The 19,454-nt window shown below is 41.9% G+C and overlaps 1 protein-coding gene across 1 annotated transcript; it reads left to right on the top strand.

The window, feature by feature from the left end:
- Positions 1-476: 476 nt before the first annotated feature.
- On the top strand, positions 477-18,461 carry LOC120864028 (zinc finger protein 709-like). The gene is made up of 4 exons (XM_040240797.1): positions 477-634; positions 14,944-15,070; positions 15,273-15,333; positions 15,707-18,461. Exons 1-4 carry the CDS (start codon positions 632-634, stop codon positions 17,115-17,117), a joined length of 1,602 nt encoding a protein of 533 aa, XP_040096731.1. The 5' UTR covers positions 477-631; the 3' UTR covers positions 17,118-18,461.
- Positions 18,462-19,454: the final 993 nt, after the last annotated feature.

A 19,454-nucleotide genomic window follows, 5' to 3' on the forward strand; every position in this document is an offset into this window, starting at 1 on the left:
TCAACACCCCTTTGATGAAGTGTGCAAGTGGAGATATTCTGATCAAAACAGTAGAACCATCAGTAGCCTGGGGCAACTCAGTGCCTAGGCTCTAAGATATAGAGGAAGGAGCAGTCATGTGAGTAGGTTTACTGGTGGGGGTACCAGGTGTACTGGTAGGGGATGCACATGCTCTGTTTTTGGAAACTCAATGAGAAATTCCCCGCCCTCACGTGTGCACAAAGAGCTGGGCGAATACGAGATAGGCCGCTCCAGGCTTGCAAAAACTTGTTTCCAAGTAACCGCGTCGGGCTGGGTCAGTTTTCTGCTCCACCCACTGCCCTCAGCGCGGGTCTGGGCGCTTCCTGGGGGGTTGTCCGAGGAAGCTAGTTCCCTAGAGACACAAGCCCTTCTGTCCGGCTGTCACTCAAGTACTAGGAGGTGCGGCTTTGAGAACTGTCCAATCAGGGGCGCCGCTTGGGCAGGTAGGTGGGGCGACGCACCGCTTCGGCTCCGTTTTCACTCCCTCTGGCTCGGCTAGTGATCCAGTTTCCCACCTCTCAGAGACGCTGGCGGCACTGGCTCAGAGTCTGTCTGGTGACCTGCTGTGGGAGTCGCAGGAAGGACTCAGGGAGACCCAGGAAACCTAGAAATGGTGAGTGTGCGTTATCCAGGTGCAGAGTTGGAGCGAGAGGGGAGGAGGCGTTGGTTGGAGTGGATCCGAACCAGCTGTGGTTGTGTCGGGCCTCCCCGTGACAACCCCGGAGCCTGCGGACCCGAGGGGCGTTGCTCGGACCTCAGTCTCCTCCGTCCGGTCGCGTGGGGGACGGGGCCGGCAGCCAGGACCCCGGGCGTCCTGTACAGCCACTGCGCGCCCCGACTTCGGCTCCGACCCCGCAGCCCCGCGTCCTCCTCAGACTGTGTTGTGACCCCCGGGGAGGATTGTCAGGGGACCCTCGTGACTCGGTCTACGTGGTTCGTGCGTGGGAGGAGCTCTGGTGTGTGGGGTCCCCAGTCCGACTTCTTCCCAGGGGGCACCTGTTTTCTCTTGTTTTCCAGTTATTTGAGTACCAAGAGTCTCAACTCTACGCCCCTGTCCGTTCAAGCTTAGCTCTTCCTAGGGCTGGCAGTGAGTTCCCTAAATTTTCGGAGTTCACCCTACATCCCCAAGGCCAAATTCCCTCTCAGATTCACAGTATCATTATCAACTATTTGTCCTCCGTGGTGCAGTTCAAACACGCAGTGTTTTAACTGTTTATCATTTTCCTCCCAGAGCCTTAGATGGCTCTTTTTTCCATTTTTTTGTCTGTGGATGTTTTCCACTAGAAGAAAGCAAAAAATAACCACTTGAAACTACTTTGTTCAACAGTTTGGTGCCTCTCCTCCCAGACTCTTTCCTGGGCACAGACATCTAATGTGTGGAAGTTCCTTTTAAAACTTTCCTGGGTCATGTGTCCTGTCGGGGTTGGCCCTACTTTAAAGATTGTCGCCTTTAAAAGATTTATTCACATATTTAAATGCCATTTTTTCAATCAGAATAAAATGCATTTAATCAATACAGCTTAAAAGATAGTATAACATATTTCCCAAGAGGCAAAAGAGGTGAATTTTAGGGGGGGAAAAAAATTTCAGGATTACATTTCATTTAAAAAAAATGTTGTTCTGCTGTTTTTTTCTCCTCTGGAGCATGTGTAGTAAGTTCCTCAGGACTATTCTTTACTTTTAGGTGATTTCAGATGAAATTCTCTGGTTGTGTCGTGTCTGCTTAGATGTCCAGACCAAGTGTTCAGGTGTGATTATTTACAAACCTATTTCTCACTGTAGAAATAATCACTGACTGACATTTTTTTTTTTCCTAAAAGGAGTAAATATTTCAGGTTTTCTGGTTGAACTAGTGAAAATGCCCTACAGTTTTCTTTCCTCCTTTCCGCATAAATGATAGGTTTAAATTGTGTTGCTAGATTGTTCAAACACTAAGTTTGTATCCATTAAAACATCAAGCATGTTCCAAAGATACTCCAGTGCAGAGCAGAGGCCTATAGTCAGTGATCCATGCCAAGGCTCCTGTAAAGAGAACGACATGCAGACCCAGTTATTCTTTTTGGGAAGCAGCTCCCACTCCCCGCCCCGGCAGGTGTCTTACATGTTCGCACCCACAATGGAAGGAGACTTTATACTGAGAGATGCTACAGAGCCCTGGAAAGCTGAGGATGCAGCTGCACACAGTGGTGGGGACTGATTTCATTTCTGAGGTTGGAGGCCTAAAACTTTCCTGTGCGAGTTCAATCCCTGAATTGGGAAGAGCCCCTGCAGAAGGAAATGGCAACCCACTCCAGTATTCTTGCCTGGAGAATCCCAGAGACAGAGGAGCCTGGCAGTCTACAGTCCATGGGGTCACAAAAGAGTTGGACACTGTGGACGCAAAACTCGGAACTTCAGTTTTGCGTTCACAGTGTAGGTACACTCAGTGTAATTTATGCACATTGAAAGAGGCTGTTATTATCATGTCTTCTGTGTTTCGGACAAAGGGTTTATGAATTTGGGTCAGAATCTTAAACTGAGTCAGACATAGAGTTTCCTTACTTGTGAGACTAGAACCTAGTAGAGTCTGTGCTTCCCTGTTTTGGGGACATGAGAGAGCATGTAGAGCCTAGAATTCATTCTTGTGGCTCCTCAACTGTCCCTACCCTTCTTCTCCAGTGACTAACCTGCTCTAAGAACTATATCTTAGACCCCAAGTCTGGCAATTTGGTCATCTTTCTGAAAGTGTATTTTTCTTCTGAACTGTAGCAAGAAGGCTGCTGCTGCTGCTGCTAAGTCGCTTCAGTCGTGTCCGACTCTGTGCGACCCCACAGACGGCAGCTCACCAGGCTCCCCCGTCCCTGGGATTCTCCAGGCAAGAACACTGGAGTGGGTTGCCATTTCCTTCTCCAATGCATGAAAGTGAAAAGTGAAAGTGAAGTCGCTCAGTCATGTCCCACTCTAGCGACCCCATGGACTGCAACCTACCAGGCTCCTCCATCCATGGGATTTTCCAGGCAAGAGTACTGGAGTGGGGTGCCATTCCTTATCTGTTTTGATACCAGTATTTTCTCTTTGTTTTTTTTTAAAAATTATTTTCATGACAATTTTTAATCCAAAAGTGTTGTATATACCAAATTAAAACACTGTTTTTTTGACTCTATATGAGAGACAGCAAAAGAGACACAGATATAAAGAACAGTCTTTTGGACTCTGTGGGAGAAGGCAAGGGTGGGATGATTTGAGAGGGTAGCATTGAAACGTGTATATTATCATATGTGAAGTGGATCGCTGGTCCAGGTTCAATGCATGAGACAGGGTGCTCAGGGCTGGTGCACTGGGATGACCCTGGGAGATGGGATGGGAAGGGAGGTGGGAGGGGGGTTTCTGGATGGAGAACACATGTGTACCCGTGGCTGATTCATGGCAAAAACCACTACAATATTGTAAAGTAATTAGCCTCCAATTAAAATAAATAATTTTTTTTAATTAAAAGTTTTTTTAATGGTGACTTATAGCAGAATAAATTATTTTATAAAATTAATATGTCCTTTTTTAAATTAATTATTTGGCCACACCACATGGCATGGGGTATCTTAGTTCCTGGACTAGGGATCAAACCCATACCCCCTGCATTGGAAGTGTGGAGTCTTAACCACGGGACTGCCAGGGAAGTTCCTAATATGTTTTTAAAACTATATAATTTCTCCTGATGGATACATGTATATGTATGACTGAGTCCCTTAACTGTTCACCTGAAACTATCACAAATTGTTAATCAGCTTATACCCCAATAGAAAATAAAAAGTTTAAAAAGAACTTTACCATTTCTCCTTTTAAAATGAGTTTCCTCCTGCAAGTTCTCCAGGTTTATTGGATCAGGGAGGTTGTATGGGTGGTCCTCCTTTGTTCTGGGATTGATCCAAAGCCAGGTAGAGTTCCAGTGCACGAAAAACTACAATTCTACCATAAGGAAGTTTAATAAGCCAATTCAATTTCCAAGCACTTTTCAAAAATTGTGAAATTTTCACATAAATACTTGAATCTCAAAATCAGTCATTTCAAATATATGTTTCTTTCTTAGCTACATGTTGCAGTCCTTTGATTCTAGTTTCCATTAGCTTTGGGGCTTTTAATGTGTAAGTTACTTGAGAGATACGATATGAGTAAAGCAAGAAAATTCTGGAACCAACTAGAATTTTGCTCCATTAAGGCAAAGAGAGCCTCAGTATGAGATGGGTGTATTTAAGTGCTCAAATGTTTTTTCCATTAAAAAAAATTTATTATACAATTTTTAAAGGTTATACTCCATTTACAGTTACTACAAAATACTGGCTATATTCCCCATGATGTATGATATATCCCTGTACACTGTCTTACAACCAAATTGTTTGTGACTCCCAGTTCCCTACACTTGCATTGCCCCCATCAACTCCATAACCACTAGTTTTTTTTCTATATCTGTGAGTCTGCTTCTTTTTTGTAATATTCACTAGTTTGTTGTGTTTCTTAGAATCCACATGTAAGTGATGTCATAAAGTATTTATCTTTCTCTGTCTGACTTATTTCACTTAGCATAATGCACTCCTGTCCCTAGACATTTAGAAGGCCATGCTATTCCTAAAGCAAATGAATTCTTGTTTTAATGAATGTGAGGGAAAAGCCATTGAATTTATTTTTTTTTTTGATATAAAGAAAACACTTTAAAGCTTATATACATCTTTTAAGTCTATTTCTGGGTTTAATTCCAAACCCCTAATATTTTATATTATGCCACTCATTCCTGAAAATATCCCTAGTATGAAATATGGTGGAGGGACAAACTATAATGTTCTTATCCTTTTAGTTAGAAGGGGATTTGTAAATCTTTTATGGTTTGCAGTTTTATATCTGTTAACATTTAAAGGATTAAATCTTGGAGTGGTTTCCTATGTAGAAAAGTTAAGATTAATTTTAAAAAGCAAAACTCAATTTAAAATAATGTTAAGCATAGGAAAATAAGATGTATATCAGTTTCTCTCCTGATTTTAAATAATGCATGTGAAGGTTAAAAATATTTCTAAAATGGGAAACTAGCTTAGGACTCCTAGCCCGCATGTCCTCCTCCACTCCTGTGCTCTTATTCCACCCATGCACAAATAACCCAGTTATAATTACTTCTTGATCATCCTGTTGATGTTTCTTTATATGAAAACAAGCCAGTGCAGATGCATGTTTTTCTTACCTGGGTTTGATTCTTGTAATGAGTAGTCAGGTTCCACATACTTGATGTTTGACTAGTACTGAAAGATAAGCCTCACTGCTCCCATTTGCCCTAGTACGTCTTACCTGGACAGGCTGATAATAAAGCCTGGGGGCTCCTGCTCTGTGAGCTGCTGGTTGCTTGTGCCCTGTGCTGCCCTATGTGGCATTACTGACCCCCACCAAACCTGGGTTCTATATACAGAGGACACCAAGTTGACAGTGTGTATTCCTTGTCCTGTGGGAGCAGAATGAGGATGGGACCCTCCTAGTGATCCTTAGTCCATGGCTTGGATGGAACCTGTCTGTGTTTTAGTGTAGGTGTGACTGAGGCTGGGTTCACCCAGACCTTGGAGGGGAGGGATCTTCGGGGGTTACTTGGCTGATTATACCCTGTGAATGAGGTAAACCCCTCAGATGATCGCTCTGAAAAGATTATTTCCGAGAGAAAGAGAAGAGAGAGTAAAGGCAGCCAGTAGGTGGCAGGCTGAGTCCATTCCTAATACCAGAGGGCGCTCAGGACCCTTCAGCACCTCTGCTGTTGCTGCACCTGCTAGAAGCACCTGCAAGAAAATGCTGACCTGAGTTAGGTGGGCAACACCTGTAGCCTCACTGTGGCACAGAAAAGGGGTTAATTTAAACCAGTTTAAGCCTGGGGTACTTAATTTCTATAATCTAACCAGTTGTCATGAAGGAGGCCTCTGACCCTGATGGCACTGGTGTGAGGCTCTCTAGAGGAAAAAAATTATCAATGTTAGGGTAGAAAGGACACTCTCTCCCCCAGAGTATATCCAGTGACCTAAAATGCAAAACAAAGAAAGACTGGAGGGAGAGAACCAGAGAAAAAAGGTACTGAAAGAAAGGACTACAGTTTCATTCAATTGTGAATCCAAAATATGCTGGAAGAATTTCCATAGCAAAAAGATAGAAGGGGCCTGCCTGACTTTTGGTCCTCTGTAATATGAATTTAAATTAATATTAACATCTCCTGTATACCACACTCTAATTCATGAAACTTCATGTAGTTAAACTAGGTTTCAAATTGCAGGTATTCATGGGGATCCCACTATATTTAAACAGTTTACCTCATCATCTCAGGGGAATGACTGAATAGAGTATAAAGGACAAATAGGTATACTTTGCCTTCAGCAGCAGCACTCTCTTCTTGCCTAAATTTCTCATGGTTGTATCACTCATTGTCCCAAAATATCCCATAGTGAGCAGGGAAGCTCTGAACCCATGATTCATTAAGTAAAATTAAATTGTCTTCTACTTCCAAATTGGCAAGACAAAATAAGAGTCCACAAACATTACCCAACAGTTAAATTCATTAATATGGCCTGATTTAAAGTTTTAAACAGGGCCTTGAATGTGGTAACCCAAGGAGGAAAGAGCAAATAAAACTAAGGAGGGTCTTGGAATGCAGGAACAGAAAAGCCAGTTGCTTATTGTCCTTCCCTCCTCTATGTTGTAACTATTAACGGATTTCAGGTCCTCCTGAGCAATATAACCTGTTTTCCCTCCTGCCTCACAGGGAGAAGTTATTTGCCTTACTCTTACGCCACCCAGAATCATCACCTCATCCAATCAGCAAATGACCCACAAGACCCCGATCCCACTCCTTGTACCCTGGGTATAAAAGTATACTAAGGACCCCTGTTCAACGTTGGTTCTCCCTTGAGCTGGCCTGCTGTTCTAACAGTGCCTCCCACTCTAATAAACTTTATTTCCCTCTCATTCTGCCTCATGTCTGAACATTCTTTGCCAACCCGCACACAGACCACGACATTGAGTTGTATTGAAAAATGTTATAAAGAAACGTATTAAGGGAGAAATGATAGCCCCCAATTTTCTCCTTTAATAGCCTTATTTGATCTGTCCTTAAACCTGGAAAGAATGAATGATACCTCATAGTGGATTACAACAAGCTTGAGCTGTGGTTACATCAAGTTAGCCTCTATTCCTAGTCCCTATCATTGTGGAAATTACTTACTTCATCCACTCAGTAAACATCTTGCTCTCACAGACTTGATAAGTCTGTTCTGTTGAGTATCTATTTCAACATTCTCTCAGCTACAGAGGCCTTCGCCTCTGAAGGGACATCTTTATCTGGTTACCCTCAGAGAACCTCAGTGGTCTTGCCATCCAACAGTCTCTGCAGGAAGATTTGAACTGCATACACTTTGCTTCAGGAACACAGGTATGACATCACACTAAGGACATCTTCCTCTGAGCACATTCATTTCATTTTCATTCAGAATACACAAATGTGAAAAAAAGGATCTTGCAAAAAGTGTATGGGCCATTAACCAATGCAGTGTGAGACCCTTAGTTAAGCTTCTGTATGTTTTTCAGTAGTCAACTGCTCCCTCCTTTACAATGTGAAGAAATATTTGTAGTCGTTCTCAGCACCCACAAGGCCTACTAGGTTGTTTCGGTGTTGGGGAGACAACATATTCCTTATTTAGTAATTTTACTTGAGCCCATTTTTACTATTACTTGGAAATTGGCCCCCACCTTGAGAGCACCCGTGCTACAGAAGGCTCTGGACTGTGTTTAAATGACCATACAACAGGCACTCCTGTTAGTTCCCTTGGAGTCTCCCTCAATATAGAGGATACAATGGCTTCCTCCTATGCCTCCTACAGTGACCCACGATGGCCTTAAGCTGTCTATAGTCTTCTGGTGCAAAGAACTGCCTTAGAAGTGCAATTATCACCATGTACTAGGTTCTCTTGAAAACTGAGACTCTCACAAGTGTAATAGAATGCAGTGAGCATAGCCCTTAGCGCACAGCCCTTAGCACACAGCCATTGCTGTGCTTGTCATTACTGCTCACCCTGTTACCAGGCAACAGGTTGCTTAGCATTTGGTTGGTACCTCAGTGGGCCTCGCTTACAAGTAACCAGTTGTGGATGAGCAACCATTAGTAGTCCTGCTCAGTCATTGGTCAGCACTGCAGAGGGCCCTGCCCACAAGTAACAAACTATCAATAGGGACCACTAGGGAGGGAATTTTGGGAGGCTCCAAAGTCACTGCAGATGGTGGCTGCAGCCATGAAATTAAAAGATGCTTACTCCTTGGAAGGAAAGTTATGACCAACCTAGATAGCATATTCAAAAGCAGAGACATTACTTTGCCAACAAAGGTCCGTCTAGTCAAGGCTATGGTTTTTCCTGTGGTCATGTATGGATGTGAGAGTTGGACTGTGAAGAAAGCTGAGCACCGAAGAATTGATACTTTTAAACTGTGGTGTTGGAGAAGACTCTTGAGAGTCCCTTGGACTGCAAGGAGATCCAACCAGTCCATTCTAAAGGAGATCAACCCTGGGATTTCTTTGGAAGGAATGATGCTAAAGCTGAAGCTCCAGTACTTTGGCCACCTCATGTGAAGAGTTGACTCATTGGAAAAGACTCTGATGCTGGGAGGGATTGGGAGCAGGAGGAAAAGGGAATGACAGAGGATGAGATGGCTGGATGGCATCACCAACTCAATGGATGTGAGTTTTCGTGAACTCCGGGAGTTGGTGACGGACAGGTAGGCCTGGCGTGCTGCAATTCTTGGGGTCGCAAAGAGTCAGACACGACTGAGAGACTGAACTGAACTGAGGGAAGGAATTCCCTTATTGACAGTTTGTTACTTGTGGGCCGGGCCCTCTGCAGTGCTGACCAATAACTGAGCAGGAAAATCCCATGGATGGAGGAGCCTGGTAGGCTGCGGTCCATGGGGTCACTAAGAGTCGGACACGACTGAGCGACTTCACTTTCACTTTTCACTTTCAAGCACTGGAGAAGGAAATGGCAACCCACTCCAGTGTTCTTGCCCGGAGAATCCCAGGGACTGGGGAGCCTGGTGGGCTGCCATCTATGGGGTCGCACAGAGTTGGACACAACTGAAGTGACTTAGCAGCAGCAGCAGCATTATATCTAAAAAGCAATTTGTGTAGCTCAGTTTAAAAACTTGATTACTAAAAAATGTTAGCAATCATCTGGCAATGTAGGGTTTCCACAAACTACAGTGAAACACAATAAAATGAAGTATGCCTGTATAGAATTGCAATCCACTCTCTTCTTCCTTGCATGGTTTCTGAAAACATGGCTGATTTAATTCAAATCTTTTTTTCTCTGTGCAAATCAAAACTACAATTAGGTACCACCTCATACCAGTCAGAATGACCATCATTAAAGAGACTACAAATAAAAAGTGCTAGAGAGGATATGGAGAACTGGGAACCCTCCTCCGCTGTTGCTAGGAATGTAAATTGGTGCAGCCTCTATGGAAAACAGTATGGAGGTTCCACAAAAACACTAGCACTAGAGTTGTTATATGAGCAACCAATCCAAATCCTGAGCATATAACCAAACAAAACTATAAATAGAAAAGATACATGCACCCCTATGTTCATAGCAATACTATTCACAATAGCCAAGACATGGAAACGAATGTCCATATACAGATGAATGGACATTGTGTATATATACACATTTGTGTATACACAAATGTATACACACACAATGCAATATTATTCAGTCATAAAGAAAGAATAAATAATGCCATTTGCAGCAACATGGATGGACCTAGAGGTTATCATACTGAGTAAAGTAAGTCATCGATGTAAGTTTCGATGGATCATTGAAAAAGCAAGAGAGTTCCAGAAAAACATCTCTTTCTGCCTTATTGGCTATGCCAAAGCCTTTGACTGTGTGGATCACAATAAACTGTGGAAAATTCTGAGAGAGATGGGAATACCAGACCACGTGACCTGCCTCTTGAGAAACCTGTATGCAGGTAAGGAAGCAACAGTTAGAAATGGACATGGAACAGCACGCTGGTTCCAAATAGGAAAAGGAGTACGTCAAGGCTGTATATTGTCACCCTGCTTATTTAACTTCTATGCGGAGTACATCATGAGAAACACTGGGCTGGAGGAAGCACAAGCCGGAATCAAGATTGCTGGGAGAAATATCAATAACCTCAGATATGCAGATGACACCACCCTTATGGCAGAAAGTGAAGAGGAGCTAAAAAGCCTCTTGATGAAAGGGAAAGAGGAGAGTGAAAAAGTTGGCTTAAAGCTCAACATTCAGAAAACGAAGATCATGGCATCCGGTCCCATCACTTCATGGCAGATAAGTGGGGAAACAGTGGCTGACTTTATTTTTCTGGGCTCCAAAATCACTGCAGATGGCGATTGCAGCAATGAAATTAAAAGACGCTTACTCCTTGGAAGGAAAGTTATGACCAACCTAGATAGCCTATTCAAAAGCAGAGACATTACTTTGCCAACAAAGGTCCGTCTAGTCAAGGCTATGGTTTTTCCAGTGGTCATGTATGGAGGTGAGAGTTGGACTATAAAGAAAGCTGAGCACCAAAGAATTGGTGATTTTGAACTGTGGTGTTGGAGAAGACTTGAGCATTCCTTGGACTGCAAGGAAATCCAGCCAGTCCATCCTAAAGGAGATCAGTCCTGGGTGTTCATTGGAAGGACTGATGTTGAAGCTGAAACTCCAGTACTTTGGCCACCTGATGCAAAGAGCTGACTCATTGGAAAAGACCTTGATGCTGGGAAAGATTGAAGGCAGGAGAAGGAGACAACAGAAGATGAGATGGTTGGTTGGCATCATCGACTCGATAGACATGGGTGTGGGTGGACTCCGGGAGTTGGTGATGGACAGGGAGGCCTAGTGTGCTGCAGTTCATGGGGTCACAAAGAGTCGGACACGACTGAGTGACTGAACTGAACTGAACTGAAAGTAAGTCAGAAAGAAAAAAGACAAATATCATATGATATCACTTATATGTGGAATCTAAAATATGACACAAATGAACTTATCTATGAAACAGAAACAGACTCATGGATACAGAGAACAGACTTGTGATGGCTAAAGGGGAGAGAAAGTGGAAACAGATGAATTGGGAGTTAGGGATTAGCAGATGCAAGCTATTATATATAGAATGGGCAAACAGCAAGATCCTACTCTATAGCACAATGAACTGTATTCAGTATCCTGTAATCAACCATTGTGGCTCAGCTGGTAAAGAATCCACCTGCAATGTGGGAGACCTGGGTTTGGTCCCTGGGTTGGGAAAATCCCCTGGAGAAGGGAAAGGCTACCCACTCCAGTATTCTGGCCTAGAGAATTCCATGGACTCTATAGTCCATGCCGTTGCAAAGAGTCGGACATGATTGAGCAACTTTCACTTTCCAATCAACCAGAATGGAAAGGAATATGCAAAGGAATATATGTGTATAACTGATTCACTTTGCTATACAGCAGAAATTAACACAACGTTGTAAATCAACTATACTTAAAGTAAATTTTTAAAAATCTGTGTAAACTAAGGTGTTTCTTTTTCAATATACTCTTTCTTCAGTTTCAGTATGAAATACTTGGGTGTGCATTTTCTTTTTTTATAATTTTCTTTTTATTTATTTATTTTTGGCTGTGCTGGGTCTTTGTTGCTGTGCAGGCTTTCTCTAGTTGTGGCAAGCGGGGGTTTCTCTTGTCACAGAGCACAGACTCCAGAGTGCCTGGACTTTAGTACTTGTGGCTTGTAGGCTCAGTAGTTGCAGTTCTTGGGCTCTGGTACACAGGTTTAATAGTTGTGGTGCATGGGCTTAGTTGCTACAAGGCATGTGGGATCTTCCCAGATTAGGGATCGAACTGGAATCTCCTGTACTGGCAGCCAGACTCTTTATAGAGTGTTTTCTGAACTTCTGCATTTGTGGTTTGCTATCAATGACTTTTTAAAAATATTTGTTTGGTTTTGGCCCCATTGGGTCTTAGTTGGGATCCATTGCTTCAGCACACAGATTCTCCAGGTGTGGCACACAGGCTAATTGTGGCTCTCAGGCTACATAGTGGGCAGACTTCAGTAGTTGTGGCAAGTGGGCCCTCCAGCTGCTGTGCATGGCTTAGCTGCCCTGAAGCATGTAGGATCCTAGTTCCCGACCAGGGATCCAGCTCTTGAACCCCTGCATTGCAAAGTGGATTCCCAACCACTGGACCACCAAGGAAGTCCCCAGGCCTTGTATCTTTATTTTGTCTTTCTCAATTTTGGAAACAGTGGTTTTCCTGTGACATCAATGCTCTGATGGATCTAAGAAGAGTTATTGATTTCAAATGTTTTCAAGTTTTTTCTATGAAGTTGGGAATGGCATCCAAGTGCTTTAAAATATCTATTTATTTATTTAGGTTACCTCAGATCTTAGTCATGGCACACGGAATCTTTGTTGTGTCACGCAGGATCTTTTGTTGCAGTGCTTGGACTCTCTCTGGTTATGGCGCCTGGACTCAGTTGTGGCACACAGGCTTAGTTGCTCCAAGATGTGTGGGATCTTAGACACTGGCCAGTGATCCAATCTGCGTTCCCTGCACTGCAAAGTGAATTCTTAACCACTGGACCACCAGGGAATCCCCCAAGTTCCTTAAATACCAGACCCCAAACCAGAGTTCTCTGACTCCCGTTTTTGATGGTGGACTGCTATTAACTTTAAAGCCTCATTCCCCCTACCTATTTCTCTTTTTTTTTTTTCCCATAGGTTTAATGGGTTTAATAAGTTTACCCCTGCAGTTCCTATTTGCAGCACCCAGTATTCCTTTGAAATACCAGACAGACCCAGCAGTGACCAACAGTCACACGTAGCCCTCTAGAGTTTAAAAGTTCAGGTTCTCTGAGCATTCCCTGTTGCAGTGGCACTTGTCCAAAATTCGTACCTCCCTATTGTTGGGGGAGCTTTAAATATACCAGTGGAAAAAGCTTTTTTGTCTTCATGGGGAAGAAAGAAAATCATTCCTCAAACGCAGCAGATCTAGCTATGAGGTCTTTCCTCCTGTCCCATCTCTTGTGTGTGTGTGTGTTGTTTTTGTTTTTGTTTTTTGCAGTGGAGCAAGAGACCAAAATCTAACTTGAGTTACAAGAAACAAGACAGTGATGGCTGGCTATAAAGGGAGTGACCAGGAGCAGTGGAGTCTCCTATACCTCCCGCATCTAATATTTGTGCTTCACAGAAAAACAAAAATAACGGTCCACAAAATACAACAGCTAGAATTACAAAACTCTGTTCATACAAGGGCAGTGGAAGGCAGGAAGTGGAAGTGGGAGGGGAAATGGCACAGGGAGAAAGAGTATTCAAATCAGTTCAGGCATGGGGCTGGCAAATGCTAGAAAAAAAGCTACAGAAAAACCTGTGGTCCTTTCAGACTCACCAGTGTTTAAAATCCATACTGGTGTCAAGAAGATTCTGCCTTACGTGCACCAGAGAAAAAACCCAGATTCCTCAGAGAGAACGGAATGTATGCAGGGCCCTTCCTCTCATTTCTCTTTGACCCACACCTCTACATAGTTGTAAGAGTGCCATGGTGCTCCTTTCTATTGGCAGTAACAAGACGTTAAGCCCTCATAAGATCCTGTTCTTGTGTGTGAACCCAAAACCACCCCCAAATTTTTTAAAAAACCCAAGCTCCTTTCTCTCTTAAGGCATTTCCTGACTGCTGGAGAAGCAGGCCTTACTTTCCCCGGAGACCTCAATTATGGGAAGTAAACCCTTTCATACACTATTGGCACTGTGTGCTGTCATCAGCGAAGGGATTCGTATGTGCAGTGGTCAAGCCATCATACTTCTGTAGACCAGATAGGAGTGTTTGGGAATTAGAGAACTTGGGAGAACAGCCTCTAGAATGGCTCGTTTTGAAACCACTTCTTCCTGCAGTTTGAAAACAGAGATTTTATGGTTGTTTGGAGGAAAGCACTGCTGAATCCTTCATTATATTTTAAGGTCAAATTACCATGAATCCATTGTGATTTTCAATTAATACACTTGCAGTCTGCAGCTCTTTACCTGTTACTCAAGGTCAGCAAAGCACAAGGCACAGTGTTCTGGTTCTGCCATAAAGAGTGCTTCTGGCATATTATCCCACTTTGTGTGACTTTGTGTGCCTCTGAGCAGCCCCAAGGTGCATGAGTATAGGGAATTTGTGGTCTAAGTTGTGACATCTTCTTCCTGGTATCTGAGTTCTAAATACCAAATAACTTTCAAGTCCATAAAATCAGAGAGAGAAAGGGAGAGCTGAGCCTGTGGTAAATATTACACAAGTTAAAAGCAATACATCCTGGTAGTGGGGATATTTTCATTACACCAGCTACATCACTGTACTATTTCTAAAAACCTGGAACTTAAGGACTAAATAGCCAGTTGGATCTTATTAAAAGCTGGATTTCTACTTGTCCTGGACACTAATGTTTGGTGATAGGCATAGAAGTAAAAGTTTCTAGTTCTTCACTGTGTTTTTACTTAGTAAAATCTTATGTAAATTTCACCCTCTGCCTCTTGGAGTGCTGTAAATAGTGGGTAGTAAGGGAGAGGGAAGAGTTTTCCTCACAAGGAATCCATGATCTTAAAATGATAATATTTGTTTCATGTGTGTAGCATTTCTGTCATTTCCCAATATGCGTGGACCCTGTGATGAGACAGAAATAATATCTGATACGATCACAACAAACTGTATAGATAATTTGCATGTTTTCATGATGCTGTTAAATTTATAAGGAAGTAAGTGTGGACAGAGAGTAAGTTTCTCATAATCAAGTCAGAGAGGTGACAGACTCATACATAAAATGAGTCTTCATATAAATGGTGTATAGATGTCCAGGGCTGTTAGTCTCACACATCCTCCTATACACACATTTGGGATGCTTTAGGACTCAGTGACCTTTGAGGATGTGGCTGTGAACTTCACCCTGGAAGAATGGGCTTTCCTGGATCCTTCACAAAAGAAGCTCTATAGAGATGTGATGCGGGAAACCTTGAGGAACCTGGTCTCAATAGGTGAGGATGACAACTTGCCTTTATTTTGTTAATTAGTAACAACAAGTGTTTCTTGCTTATTGTTCCAAGATATTAAATGTGGAAATGCAGGATGTTGCTAAATAAAACTAGGCAAGGTCACAGCCAACAATGGATATAGAATCTAGTCATTTTTCTATAACTAATAATATTTTGGAATCATTTTCCTTGATCTGCAATTTAGGAGAAAAATGGGAAGATCATGACATTGAAGATCAGTACAAAAGTCAGGGGAGAAAATTAAGGTAAGTCATACCCACATTATAATATAGTAGCTCATGTGAGTATTCTGTTATGTTATATAATTTTAAAAGGAAGAAATAACTAGTGCTCCAAATTTAGTTATTCTTGGAAAAATTTCACCAAAATTACTTATGTGACATAGATGTTCAGTGCTTGCAAAATAGTTCAACACTTTAAATAAATTCTCTATGTGAATTGTCACTGTTTTGATGATTGCAAGAGCATTTCTTAAACTTGAAACCATTCAGACAAGGCATAAAACCTACGCTATTGCTATAAGTGATAAAAATGTACTTCAAATGTCCTACTAAATATAAAATTGTTAATAAAGAACTCATTAATAATGTACTCCTTGTTTGTTTTTTTTTTCCACAGAAGTCATGTAGTAGAAAGACTCTGTGAAAGTAAAGAGGGTAGTCAGTGTGGAGAAAACTTCAGCATTATTCCAAACCTCAGTCTGAACAAGAAAACTAATAGAATGAAACCACGTGAATGCAGTGTATGTGGAAAAGTGTTTACACGTCATTCATCCCTTAAGAGACATATGAGTTATCACACTGAACGTAAACCACCTAAGTATCAGAAATATGGAGAGAAGCCATATAGATGTAAAGAATGTGGTAAAGCCTTTGGCTATCTCCAATTTTTAGAGACCCATGAGAAAAATCACAATCGAGAGAAAAAATATAAATGTGAGGAATGTGGGAAAGCGTTCCATTCCCGTGCATCCTTTCAAGCACATGAAAGAATCCACACAGGAGAAAAACCCTATGAATGTAAGGAATGTGGGGAGGCCTTCATGTGGAGCACAGGGTTTCGAAGACACATGGTAACACACACTGGAAATGCTGCATATACATGTAAGAAATGTGGGAAGGCTTTTAATTGTTCCTCTTCATTGCGAACACATGAAACAACCCACAGTGAAAAGAAACCCTATCAGTGTAAGCAATGTGGAAAATTCCTTAGATATTATCATACTTTTAGAACACATCAAAGGACTCACACTGGTGAGAAACCCTATGAATGTAAGCAGTGTGGTAAAGCCTTCAGTTGCCCTAGTTCTTTTCGGAAACATGAAAGAATTCATACTGGGGAAAAGCCTTATGAATGTAAGGCGTGTGGGAGAACCTTCAGAGGTCTCTCAAGCCTTCGAGCACACATGATCACTCACACTGGCGATGGACCTTATAAATGTCAGGAATGTGAGAGAGCCTTCATTTCTCCTAGTTCCTTTCGAATACATCAAAGGATTCACACTGGAGAGAAACCCTATGAATGTGAACAGTGTGGTAAAGCTTTCAATTACTACAATTCCTTACAGTCACACAGAAGAACTCATACTGGAGAGAAGCCCTATGAATGCAAGGAATGTGGGAAAACCCTCTCCCATCAGCAAACCTTAAAAATACATATGCGGCTGCACACTGGAGAGAAACCCTATGAATGTAAACAATGTGGTAAAGCCTTCAGGTATTACCCTTCCTTTCACAAACACAAACGAATTCATACTGGAGGGAAACCCTTCGAATGCAAACAATGTGGTAAAGCCTTCAGTCATTACAATTCCTTACAGTCACATGGAAGAACTCACACTGGAGAGAAACCCTACAAATGCAAGGAATGTGGGAAAGCCCTCTCCCATCACCAAACCTTGAGAGTACACATGAGGCTGCACACTGGAGAGAAACCCTACGAATGCTCACAGTGCAGTAGAGCTTTCAGATATTACACTTCCTTCCAAAAGCACAAACGAATTCACACTGAGAAGAAATTTTATGAATAAGGAATACAGAGAAGCCTTTAGTCAACCAACTTCACTTTGAAAATGTTAAAGAAGCAACACTGGAGAGAAAGCCTATCAGTGTAAACAAGGTAGGAAAACCTTAAGATATCTTCAAAGTTTGCAAACACATGAAAGGATTCCCATAGAAGAGAAACCTTGTAAACAATGTGGGAAGTCCTACAAAAATTATACCTCCTTAGAAATGCATGAAAGAATTCATACTGAAGAGAAACCCTGTGACTGTAAGGGATATGGAAAAGCCTCCAGATGTTACCAGAGGTTTTTATTTATTTTTGATGACTTGAAAAAGATCAGAGTGGAGGGAGTATGGTAAAGCCTTCATTTGTCACAAACCATTTGAAAAGAGTGCACACTGGAAAGATACCATATAATGTAAAAAATAGTCAGAAAACTTTCAGTCATTCCAATTCCAAAAGAATGAAAGGGCTCACTGGACAAAAACTCCTGAGTTAAACAGTTTCAGAAAGACTTCACTGAGCCCACATCTTTACATGTAAAAACTCACATTGGAAAGAAATATAAGTAATATGAGAATGCTTGATGAAAATTAATCTATGTGTAATCTTTCAGAAAACAAGAAAAAGTTGTTATTAAAGTTGGAAATACATTGTGTTTATCAGTCCTCTTTCTTAAAGTGCACTACTGGACAGTGAATTTCTAGTAATTACTCTCAGAAATAAATATGAGGGGAGATGACTCTGTAAGGCATGTTTCCACAGTGGTACATAAAATTAATAGAGTTTTTTCTTTAAATCAGTTATATTTTCTCTTTTCATTTTGAAGCCAGTTGGATCATAGGTGAATCAAAGTAAATTTCTAATAATGCAATTAGATGAAAATTGTTTTATAATGTTTGATTTGCTCTGTGTTAAGGGGCCACTGAGAAATGACAGTTTGGTATTTGGATTTTCCTAACAGGCTTGTGGCAATGGCACCCCACTCCAGTACTCTTGCCTGGAAAATCTCATGGGCAGAGGAGCCTGGTGGGCTGCAGTCCATGGGGTCGCTAAGAGTCAGACACGACAGCGACTTCACTTTCGCTTTTCACTTTCATGCATTGGAGAAGGAAATGGCAACCCACTCCAGTGTTCTTGCCTGGAGAATCCCAGGGACGGGGGAGCCTGGTGGGCTGCCGTCTATGGGGTCGCACAGAGTCGGACACGACTGAAGCGACTTAGCAGCAGCAGCAGCAACAGCCTTGTGGCAGTTCTCAGATATCTCTAGTCCAGTATATCTATTTTTCTTTCTTACCAAGCTCTTTTGTTGGAGTGAAGAATACAAGAGCCTTTTAACATTTTCTATACTAATAAACTGTTCAATAAATATTTGTGTATGCCTCACTTATAAATGAATATAGTTTCTATGTGAATAATTATTTTCATATTTATATATTGCTTTGTTTCTTTCCTTCTGACTATAATTTGGTGAATAGACTTGGAATTAAGAAGAGTGGCCTAGGAACTTCCCTGGTGGTCCTGTGGTTAAGAATCTTCCTTGCAATGCAGGGGACCTGGGTTTGATCCCTGCTCAGGGAACTAAGAACCCACATGCCACGGAGCAACTGAGCCTGTGTGCCTCAATGAAAGATCCCACATAATGCAATGAAGATCCCGTATGCTCCAACTACGACCTAATGCAGCCAAGTAAATAAATGAAAAAGAAGAGAGGCTTATGGTGGGGCAACAAAATCTAAAGCTAGACTCTCTGTAGGTAATGGTAGGGATTAGATTTTCCAGAACTCAACCTCTTTATGGTTCCCTGTTAGAGTCCACCAATAGTGTGACTTGCCAGAGATTTGGAAGGCAGAAACAAGGAAGGTATTAGTCAGATTTCACAGTCATCAAATTTAAAGAGAGCCAAATGCATAGGAGCTTCAGGTATACTATCTTCCAGCCCATTTTCTACATTTTTTCCTTCCAGTCAAGTATCCTCAAAACCACTACTAACTGTTTGACATCTATTTTCTGAGATATGTACATGCTGCAACTAAGACCTGATGCAGCCAAATGAATATTTAAATAAAACTTTTTAAAAAAGAAAAAATAATAGAACTATTTGTGTCCCCTTTCAAAATATTGCATAAATAAGCAAGCAAGTGGATCTGATAAATATGCAGTGCCTGTGGTCTCTGTGGTCAATAGGATATGCCCATGACATGGGTTCTGATGAAAGTTTCTGTCACTCTCTGCCCCTGGTGTTACCTCAGGTCAGTTTTTCAGAGTGGAATATGTATTGGTTTCTAAAGATGTTTCGAAGTACTCAGGCCTAAGTAGGCCTGATTTGGGAAACGATGACTTGGAAATGGTTTGTGGATAG

This window comes from Oryx dammah, unplaced genomic scaffold, assembly GCF_014754425.2.
Source record: "Oryx dammah isolate SB20612 unplaced genomic scaffold, SCBI_Odam_1.1 HiC_scaffold_5, whole genome shotgun sequence".
NCBI classification, from domain to species: domain Eukaryota; kingdom Metazoa; phylum Chordata; class Mammalia; order Artiodactyla; family Bovidae; genus Oryx; species Oryx dammah.